Source organism: Pipistrellus hanaki (assembly GCF_964339955.1).
Source record: "Pipistrellus hanaki genome assembly, chromosome: 15".
Lineage (NCBI taxonomy): Eukaryota > Metazoa > Chordata > Mammalia > Chiroptera > Vespertilionidae > Pipistrellus > Pipistrellus hanaki.
In genome coordinates, this window is record NC_140517.1 from 49,567,409 (window position 1) to 49,578,224 (window position 10,816).

At 49.9% G+C, this 10,816-nt stretch overlaps 1 protein-coding gene across 1 annotated transcript; it reads left to right on the forward strand.

Annotated features, from left to right (window-relative positions):
- Nucleotides 1-1,907: 1,907 nt before the first annotated feature.
- On the forward strand, nt 1,908-7,087 carry LOC311633916 (leukocyte immunoglobulin-like receptor subfamily A member 6; the record flags this gene model as incomplete). Its single annotated transcript, XM_084906922.1, has 7 exons — nt 1,908-1,941; nt 2,062-2,097; nt 2,266-2,550; nt 2,696-2,998; nt 3,203-3,562; nt 3,960-4,052; nt 6,966-7,087. The coding sequence occupies 7 exons, from the start codon at nt 1,908-1,910 to the stop codon at nt 7,085-7,087; spliced, it is 1,233 nt and encodes a 410-aa protein (XP_084763048.1).
- Between the last annotated feature and the right edge of the window lie 3,729 nt (nt 7,088-10,816).

Genomic DNA, 10,816 nt, shown 5'->3' on the forward strand with positions numbered 1-10,816 from the left:
TTGATTATGGTATCACATAATTGTCATCATCTCCCCAATCCCATCTCAAGCCCTTCCCTACATATACCCTCACCTCCCCACCCCCGCCGTTGTCCATGGCCACTGGTCAGGCCCATATGCATGCACACAAGTCCTTTGGTTGATCTCTTCCCCTTTACCCCCACCCTCCCTCTAAGGTTTGAAAGTCTGTTCGGTGCTTCTCTTTCTCTGAGTCTGTTTTTGTTCATCAGTCTATTTTGTTCATCATTCTTCTAGATGTGTGAGATTTTGTGATCTAAGAAATATCCTTGTAAGAACCTAAACTGAGAAAAGCCATAATGGTTATGCTGAGAGGCAAGTGAATCAGTCTACAGTGAGTTACTTTCTGGACCAACAGTTCTTTTGAGTCCCAATTTCAATGTCAAATAGTTCCTTATGTATACATGTCAGCCATGCAATTTCAGATCTGGTTGGTGGCTCCAAACTCATCTCTTGACTGTGATGTGCCCAGCAGGCCTGGCTCCAAATGTGAGCCTCACACTCACACCTGGACATATGCTCCTGTTGGACTAGGCTGGATTGAATCTGTTACACACACACACACACACACACACACACACACACACGGCTGACCTTGGGCTGGGTCAGTGCATAGAGATGCCTCAATGCTAATTCTCAGGCATGAGAAGTGGGGCAACCCAAATATCACCTTCCAGATCTGCTCCCTGCTGGTGACAGTCCTGGGGTCCCTCTCCTGTCCACACGGAAGTGGAGAACTCCAAACAGATGACTACTTGTGGTCATCACCACTGGCCACTGCTCTGGTCCTTTTTATTTGTTGTGGTTACCTCTCTGTTTGGGGAACTCACATTTCACTTCCTCTGCATTGATGGTGCAGATAACAGAGATATTAGCAATAGAATAGGAATAGATGAGGGCTCTTGAGTGGACACACCCACCCCTCAATTTGATTGTGAAGTGAGACACATTGGTTATCTTGTGTTTCATCCCACATACCTTAATCAGGTCTGCAGATTATCAAGGGCTGATCCCTCCCACATCGCAAACATCACCAATCCCACAACACTCTGAGAATGTGGCTTCATGCCTACGTGCTTCACACCAGGAATCTGAAGTGCAGAGATCGGCTAGTACTGCACAAGGTCACACAGATCATGAATGACCGGGAAATATTTAAGTATGATCTCTGTTCCCAACATCAGAGCACTAGACCCTTCATTGACCCCCAAAAGCTGAAGAGAGAAGGACAGGAGGAGGGGACAGCTCTGCTTAAGGAAGGAGAGTCACTGAGGAGGCAGGAATGGGTCATATCTTATTTCCATGAAACTGGGTGGATGCTATTGCCAGAAAAAGGAGAAGTCCATGGAGGGGGTGTGATAGAGAGAAAGATACATTCCGGGGCCATAGAAAAGACATGTTTCCCTCCCTTATTTCCCCACATTACCCTCTGTGCCCATTGTCCCAGGGAAATCAGCTTTAGTTGCACACAGAGAGAATGAGCATTTCCCTGCTGATCTGAGCTCTGCAGGCCACAGGGACGCACGTTTTCCTGAAGAGTCTCAGGAGCCCGGGTGGCACTGTCCATGGTGAGGACCACAGGGAGCTGCTGATGGATGGGCCGAGGAGAAAGGAGATGCGGTGGGGGAGGCTCTGACAGGAAAGGACGTGCCCCGGGTCACCTCACCTGCCAGGGGCATTTCAGAAGGGAGACTACAGGTCTATTTTCTGCTTCACCGTTAAAATGACAGCCAGGCTGCTAGAGAGAGGCTGTGCACTTGACTGTGGGGTGTTGACGTGATAACCACCAGAGAGGAAGAGCCAGTCCCCATGAGCCCACACCTTCTATGTCTGTACAGAAAGCAAAATCATCTCCATCTGCACACCCCTGAGGAGAGCAAGGAGACACCATGACCCTGACCCTCGTGGCTGTGCTCTGTCTTGGTGAGATGGTGGGGGGTAGGGGAGTCCTGGTGTGTCAGGACCCCAGGACTCAGGAGGCTAATGGGGAGGAGGGAGCTGCTCAGGGTTCAGGCCAAATCTCTCACAGGAACTCTCTTGCAGGACTGAGTGTGGGCCTCAGGAGTCCAGTGCAGGCAGGTGAGTCTCCCCAGGTGTCCCAGGTCTCTCTCCTCCCTGGGGCCAAGGGTACAACATCTGGGGATAGAGGAGAAGAGTTATGGCCTGACAGATGGGGGGCATCTGGGACTGAGAGCTGAGGACTGAGAGTGAAAATGTCTTGTGACCCTGATACGGTCTTCCTTCCAGGGAGTCAACCCAAGCCCACCCTCTGGGCTGAGCCAGGCCCTGTGATCCCCCGGGGGAACCCTGCTACCATCTGGTGTCAGGGGACCGCAGGAGCTAAGGAGTACCTTCTGGATAAAGAGGGAAGCCCACAAAGAAGGAAAACACAGAAGCCACAGAAGCCCGTGGGCAAGGCCAAGTTCTCCGTCACACACATGACACAGCATGATGCAGTGAGCTATTATTGTTACTATTATAGCCCCATTGGCTGGTCAGAGTCCAGTGACCCCCTGGAGCTGGTGGTGACAGGTGAGAGGACACTCAGGGGTCTCAGCCAGAGGCTCTGCCCTCAGGAAGAGGGTCTGCTCTCTTGGTGTCTCCCTCTAACAGCCCAGCCCTGGGGAACATGAGGGGGGTGTGAGCACATTTAACACTCTGCCTCCTTGTCTCCTAGGAGCCTACAGCAAACCCAGCCTCTCAGCCCTGCCCAGCCCATTCGTGCCCTCAGGAAAGAACGTGACCCTCAAGTGTAGATCATGGCAGGGGTTTGACAGGTTCTTTCTGACTAAGGAAGGGGATCACAGGCTCTCCTGGACCTGGGACTCACAGCGACAGCCCAGTGGGCAGTCCCAGGCCATGTTCCCTGTGGGCCCTATCACTCCCAGCCACAGGTGGATGTTCAGATGCTATGGCTGCTACAGGAACAGATCCCAGGTGTGCTCACACCCCAGTGATGTCCTGGAGCTGCTGGTCTCAGGTGAGTCCCATTATTATCACATCCATGGATTGAGGCACCAGACACATTATTGGCAACTTTGTTGTGAGGGGAGCCCGATGTGAGAGGGTGAGCGGGCTACAGGTACTCCTGGTGTAAAAACTCAGAGAGACACAGTGAGACCTGGGGGCCAGGCCAGGAGAAGGGGATTATGGTTCCCTTGTAATTCATGTCTGGCCTCCCCAGGAGAGTCTGGGAAGCCCTCCCTCCTGAGCCAGCAGGGCCCCATCGTGGCCTCTGGACAGAGCCTGACCCTCCAGTGTCGCTCTGATGTCGGCTGTGACAGATTCGCTCTGCACAAGGAGGAGGGATGGGACCTCCCCCAGAGGATTGTCCTGCAGCCCCAGGCTGGGCTCTCTCAGGGCCACTTCTCCCTGGACACTACCAATGGCTCCCACGGGGGCCGGTACAGATGCTACGGTGGATACAACCTGTCTTCTGAGTGGTCGGCCCCCAGTGACCCCCTGGACATCCTGGTGGCAGGTGAGGAGCCAGTGGGCTCAGTCAGGGACCCAGACTCTGCACAGGCCCTGCTGGGGGTCTCAGGTGGTCTGGCCAGAATGAATGGAAACAGGGAGGAAGAGAGACAGAGATGTAGGGGGGGTGGTGAATGGGGTGGGGACTCAGAGATACAGAGACAGACAGAGAGGGTCCTTACATAGAGGCCTGGCAAATCTCAGGTCAGAACAAGGTGGGTAGTCAGCCCTTCCTCTCCCTCCCTTCCTCTCTCTAGGAAGCCTGCCTGAGAGACCCTCCCTCCTGGTGCAGCCAGGCCCCAGGGTGGCCTCAGGAGTGAACGTGACCCTGCTGTGTCAGTCAAGGCACCAAAGGGACACGTTCCTTCTGTCCAAGGAGGGGGCAGCCGAACCTCTCCTGCGTCTGAAATCAGAGCACCGAGCTGGGCAGTTTGGGGCGAATTTCTCCATGAATTCTGTGACCCCAGCCCAGGGGGGCAAATACAGGTGCTACAGCTCAGACACCACTTCCCCCTTCCTGCTGTCAATCCCCAGTGAGCCCCTGGAGCTCCTGGTCCCAGGTGAGCAGCTCTGTCCTGTCCTTTCTGAGACCCAAGGTGATCTGTCTTTGCCCCCAGCAATGTCTGAGATGTGATGGAAGTAGTGGGAGCACTGGGAGGAGGGTCATCTGTGAAAGCGTGGACACTGACTGGGATCTCCCTCAGCTGGGACAGCCTTGCCCTGCAGTGTCAGCCAGGCCTGAGGGAGGAGAGAGGTGGCACTATTCAGGTGAAGCCAAGAGGAAGTGAGGTTTGACTGAAGTGACCAGACAGAGGCCCCGCCCCCTGACTTCTGGTGGCTCCACCTCAGACCAGAGCATCACTGCTCCCAGAGGGACATCCCACAGGCGGGACCCCGGGAAATGGGGCTGAGTGTGTGTGGGCTCAGCTCTCCTGGGAGGTGATGTCTGAGAACCTTTTCCCTCTGAACCAGGGGGCTGTCTGCCATGACCTTCAGGGGCGCTTTCATTCCTGACTTCCTGGGGCACCTGATACTTGGCTTGTCCTAGACCCGCTTCAGGTGCAGGCCTGTCTGGGCCTGTCCCACTGCTCCCAGTCACTGTGACCTTGTAGGGACTGAAAAGCTGAGGGTGACAGGCAGCAGGTGTACTGTGTATCCACCAGGCCTGGGGCTCAGCTCAGCAAGAGGGGCCACACAATGTTATGGAGGCACCAAAGATTTGGAAACTCCCACTTAGCATGTCATCTCCTCCTGGTTTCACACAGAATCTGTGGGGTTTTCCCCTAAAAGCTAGCAGCCCTTCATTCCTGGTCTGGTGACTGATTCCTAATAGAGTGGAGAGTGTGTGGAATGGGAGATGGAGAGGGTGCTCATTTGGCAGGGTTTGGTGCCCGGGTCTGGCTTGTGGCACAGGGACGATGGCTGGGCTGATGGGGGAGGAGAGGGCAGGAGAGCTTGAGAGAGGACAGGGGACACTCCCTCGGCTGCTCATTTCCGTATCCCCTTCGATGAAAGCCCTCACCACATAGGTGAGGCCCTGAGCTTCTCAGAGCAGGACAGGTGGCGGTGCTGGCCAAGGTGGGACCTGCAGTGTGGATGGTGCCATTCCTACTGGACACCCTGCTGCAGTGAGAAGTGTTCCCACCTGTGGGCACCACTCTGCAAGGCCCTGTGCCCCCTGGAGGCCTCCAGGCCCTCAGTGCCCACCTGAGACACAGAGGGGACCAGGCAGGGAGCAAGGTGACCTGGGGTCCCTGCTAAGACCCTGTGCCTTTACCTCTGCTCAGGGTTTCTGGGCACAAGGCTCTTTTATGGCTCCTTTTCAAGAATCTTCAGGTTATACTGAAGTCAAAAGCTCACAATTTAACTTACATTATATGGAGTCCAGAAGGTAATATAACCATTCTATTCCTCTTCTCATTGGAAGTGGATTAATGCCAGACCTTTGTTATGGAGAATAACTTCTTGTTTATATAAAGTCTTCTTATCATGCACGTTTTCATATGAGCTTTATGAATGAACTTCAGAACCATGTGACAGCTATTTGTACAATTGAGTAAATGCACATCCCTCCTAGAGAATTGCACAATTAACATTGTAATTAGTGAGTAAGTGGTGTGATTCCTGTAGATTTCCTACATGGTAGTAAGAGCACATAGGAAAGCTCTTGGTTTGGGCATATTTATATCATGACCTATTAACTTCCCAAAGACTGTCCCTGTGAGCTGTTTTCCAGTTGATCACTCCACCAGGCTGAGAAAAGTATAATACCCAGCAGACCTAGGAAGTATCACTTCTTTATTAACAATGGCATACATATTTTTCTTACTCATACCTAACACAATGAAATGAGGGATTAAAATGTTCCAGAGTTTCTCTTCTGTAAAACAGCTTAAGTCACACTGAAGTTATGTCAAGGAAAATCCATTTACAAATTTGCATTTTATATTGGAAGCATTGTTGGTCACGTTGTTCCAATCCCTTCTTCTGTCTTATTAGGGTTTACTAGGAATGCTCTCTTTTCCTGACAGATGCATGTCCCGCCATAATTACCTTTTCTCTGACCTTTCACACCATGACACCCATTGAAAAGGCTTCTTGGTGTCACCCATTTGGATATTAACCCAACTGAGTGACGTGGATCATCCATGTGCATTTTCTGAATTGTGGAGCTGACACTTAGAATTATTGTGTGGGTCACTGTAATGAGGAGAGGTCCATAATTTCTGTTGACATCATGGGATTTATATAAAAATGGGGTTAGGGATTGACCTAATTTTCTACTTTTGGTGTTCAGTAAATATTGAAATTAGGGCATTTTTCTGTGTGACTTAAATTGGGACCAAAGTGTGGACTTTCTTGGTTTTGATCTTAGATGTCATTTTAATTTAAAAAAAATCACATGAGTAGCATCCACATACCCATAATCTTTCATTGGAAAATACATCTACCACTGTAGGTATTTGTTATTATAAAATAAAGTAAGTTAATAAAAGAATGAATAGATGAAAAACTTCAGGTGAAGATGAACATAGCAGACCCATACGAGGAGGGGCCTACGTGGGGTGGGGTGAAGGAGATCCAGCCCAGACTTTCACCCCTTCATGCTCCTGAGATTCAGGCACCCAAGACACCAACCCTCCTGCATGGAAGCTGGGTCCCCATATGTTGAGAATGGGGGATCTCTCGGGTTTAGGGGAATAAATTCATGGGGTCTTGATCTTTAGAGTGAACACAGTACACAAAGCTCTTGTTATTTCTGAACTGAGATAATTTTTCACTCATTCTCAGCTCTTTGGCACAGCTATCTTTTATCAAGGTGACTCAGAGCAGGTGCTGAGTTCAGACATCACAGGGACGCTGATGTGAAGGGGAGATGGGAGCCCTGGGTTGAACACCCACATCCTGGAGACTTGGGTGTGCCCTGACCTCTGAGACTTCATTACCCACAATTCTTATTTTCTATTCCCAAGACTACACAGTGGAGAATCTCATCCGGATGGGCGTGGCTGGCTTGGTCCTTGTGGTCCTGGGGGTGCTGCTATTTCTGGCTCGAAATGACACCAAAATGGCCCTCCAAGCAGCCAGGATGTGAACACAGAGAGAGCAATGCACCGTTCAGAGTGGGGGAGCCCTGGAGCCCATCTGAGGACCCCAGGAGGTGCTGATGGAGAATGTGGACGACTGTTGGGGAAACTGTCTGCTGAGAATGTCCAGGAAAATAGAGGTGGTCGGTGAGGCTTGGGTGCAGGAGAGCATGGGCCATGTCCCTATAGAAGACGCCTCCTCCATCCACCTGGGTTGTCTCCCTCCCTCCCTGACCTCGCTAACTCTCCTCCACTGCCCTTCTGTTCTCACCCTGTGAAATGAAGGTCTGTCCCACATGGCTGGTTTGGATTCACATCTATAGTCCCCTTCATGCTGGGTCACATCCATCCCAACAAAATGAGGTATCTTCACAACCCTGGGATTTTTTTTTTTATTCATAAAGAACAAAGGACGGGTACCTGGTCCATACTGGGAAAACATCATAACAATGCAGCTCCATGACAGAAACCGGACACAAAATGGAATCAGGTTTTGTGTGATTCCCTTTATGCAAAATGTCCAGGAGAAGGAAACCCATAGAAACAAGAATCTGATGGGTTTGTCTGGAGTTGAGCAGGAGGACAGATGGGTGATGGACTGTTTGGTATTGTTGTTGTTGTTGTTTTGTTGTTGGTTTTTTTTTTTGGGGGGGTGTGGGGATTTAAAAAACTCTTGAAACAAGATAGACATTGTCATAGGGATATTGTGTATTTACCGCATTCTAGAGTTTTCTATTTTCAAAGGTTTAATTATATGTTATGTAGCTGTTGCTTCAATAAAAATAAATGCAAGTGAAACAGGCATGGTTCCCTGTAGCTCCCTATACATTGGAGGTTGCCCCACTGGTGTCTGTGGAGTTTTATGGGAGCAGGACTCCCACCAGGTCAGTGGTGCCCAACATGCCTTAGTGCTTAGGGACCAACCTGCTGATGAAATGTCCACCTTCACTCCTGACTTGGGCTCAGTCTATTATCCAGGATGAGGCCCACCATCCTGCATCTTTTTGTCTGCACTCATCTACCATTCAACCAAGCATGCACTACTGCTTCAGATTTACCTTGTATGCTTGGGGGATACACATGCAGCTTTCACACAGCCCTCCCACCACACATCTCCCATAAAAATGCCTTCAACAGGTCAGAAAATGACACCAGATTTCCAGCTTCCAATGCTCAGTAATTGAGCGTTGACCTATGAACCAGGAGGTCATGGTTGGATTCCAGGTCAGGGCACATGCCTGGGTTGTGGGCTCCATCCCCTGTGTGGGGCTTATCTTTCCAACCGGATCAATGATTCTCTCTCTTCATTGATGTTTTCATCTCTTATTTGCCCTTTCCCTTCCGCTCTGAAATCAATAAAATATATATTTATTTTAAAAAGAGAAAAAGAATGACATCAGATTGGGGCTCTTTGTGTCTCAGGCATTGCCAAGCCTCATAACAATCCTCAGAAGTGAGGTTTCTCAATTTTGCCCAACACGCAAAGAGGAAGAGAAGGGACTGGTTAAAAATAGATGCAAAAAAACCAAAACAAACAAACAAACAAACAAACAAAAAACAAAAACAAAAAACACAGAAACAAAATACATGCTCAATGAATGGGTCCCCAGGTGTTAGACTACAACCTGGGAATTGTGTCCCACACACTCTTCTACCTAAAGCATGGAGACAGAATAAACAGCATAAGACAAAAAGGGACAGTCTGGGGGACAAGAGGTGGTGAGGAGGCAGAAAGGACTCCGAAGATTTGAAGGAGAGCAGGAGCTCTGCTCACAAAACAAGGAAGTCAGAGGGAGGAAGTGATAGGGAGAAGCAGCAGCACACACCCAGGCCTGGAGGAGGGTGGTGGTTGCCTCTGTGGGTGATTGACAGTGTTGTGACATCCCCCAGGCCTCCTGTTCCTCTTGGGGCCAGCAACCTTGGCACAGCCAATGGCACACTCCTGTGTGTGAAAGTATGTTTGTGTGCATGTGTATGTATGTGTGAGTGTGTGTGAGTGTATATGTGGGTGGGGTGTATGAATGTATTTGAATGTTTGAGGGGTGTGTGTGTGTGTGTGTGTGTGTGTGTGTAGGTATATGTGTTTGTTTTAGGGTGTGAGTGTGTGTCTTGTGTGTGTTTGAGTTTTTATGGGCCTATGCATGTGTCAGTTGGTGGGTACATGTGAGTGTGTAGTGTTTGAGTATATATGTGTGTGTTGCTGTTTTAGTGTGACTTTATATGGGTGTGAGTGTATATGTGTGTGAGTGTCTGAGTGTGTATGCTTGTGAGCATATATGTCTGTAAGAGTTGTGTGACTAGTAATAAGAGTGGGTATGTGTGTATGAGTGAATATATGTGTGTAAGAGAATGCAGACATGAGTGTGTGAGCCTATATGAGCATGTGAATGTGAGTGTGTATGTGTGAGTGTATGTATGTATGTTAGAGTGCTTAAGTGGGTATGCTTATGTGTGTGTAAGTGTATAGGTGTATGAGTGTGAGTGTATATGTGTGTATGTGTGTGTGAGTGTGTATATGAATGTACGTGTGAATGTGTGTGTGTGTGAGTGTATGTGTGATAGTGTGTGTGTGTGTGTGTGTGTGTGTGTGTGTGTGTCCATAGGCAGCTATACCCATCTGTCTGAGTGAAACAGAGGTGAGAGCTGAGATGGGAGGGTCACATCTGATGACAATGAACAGCCTTGAGTTCAGAAGGAAGAGTCTGGACTCACACTGAAGACAGTGAGGTCCATGGAAGGATTTTAGGCAAAAACAGCTTCTGACAGGGAGGGCCAAGGGCCGATGTGGAGGGTGAACTGAAGAGGAGAGTGAGGGTATGGAGCTCAGAGCTCAAGAAGGAGGTGGACATGATGGCTTCATTGGGGGGTGTGAAGCCTCTCCCTGCCTTGGTGACTGGGGACATCTAGGAGCCCTCAGGACAGTGAGCGCAGGGGTGGGGAGGGAGGAGCCTGGGGCTCTGCAAGATGCATCTGCTCCCACAGGAAGCTCAGTGCCTCCTCCTGGCCCTGGGACGCAGGTCCTATGTCTTCCACAGATTCCACCTGACTCTGTCTCTGTGAGCATGGGATCTCTCATGTCCTGTGGGCCAATCATCTGAGTCATTGCTGTCCCTTCAGAGCACCTTGGAGGCCGGGTGTCACTTCCCTCTTTAAAATGTGGAGGCTCTTCAGGATTCAGACAAGAATGATGTTCTTGAGAGTCTTGCTCAAAGGCAGTACCACACACAGGCGCATTCAGTATCAGGTGTGGCGCTACCAGCTGAGTGGTTGAAAGACACTTGAGCAGGCTACTATCTCCCTTGACTTCTCAGCAATACCAACACCTTCCCCACAAAGACGGTGAGAATTCTTCCTGACTGAGAGACAGAGGAAATGAAACCAGCCATTCAATGCAGATGGAGACAGTGGCGGTTTGAGAGATTGACAAGTGGAGACGCCTCATCCAAAGGAGCAGAAGGAAGACTCCAGGTCAGACCCCGCATGTGGAGTCACCTGGATCGTGACAGACCGCTGTCATGCAGTGGGGAGGTCACAGTCTTTCCATCACATGGTGCTGGGCCAGTCGGCGAGTCTGTGGGACACAGAGAAGCTTTACCTGCCTCACATCATTTGCAATCTGAAATGTCAAATGGGTGACAGATCAAAAGGTGAAAAACAAACCAGTTACCTTTTCTTTTGGGAAAAGGGAAGGGGGAACTATCTTAGTAGCTTATGGGAGACATTTTTTTTCTCGATGT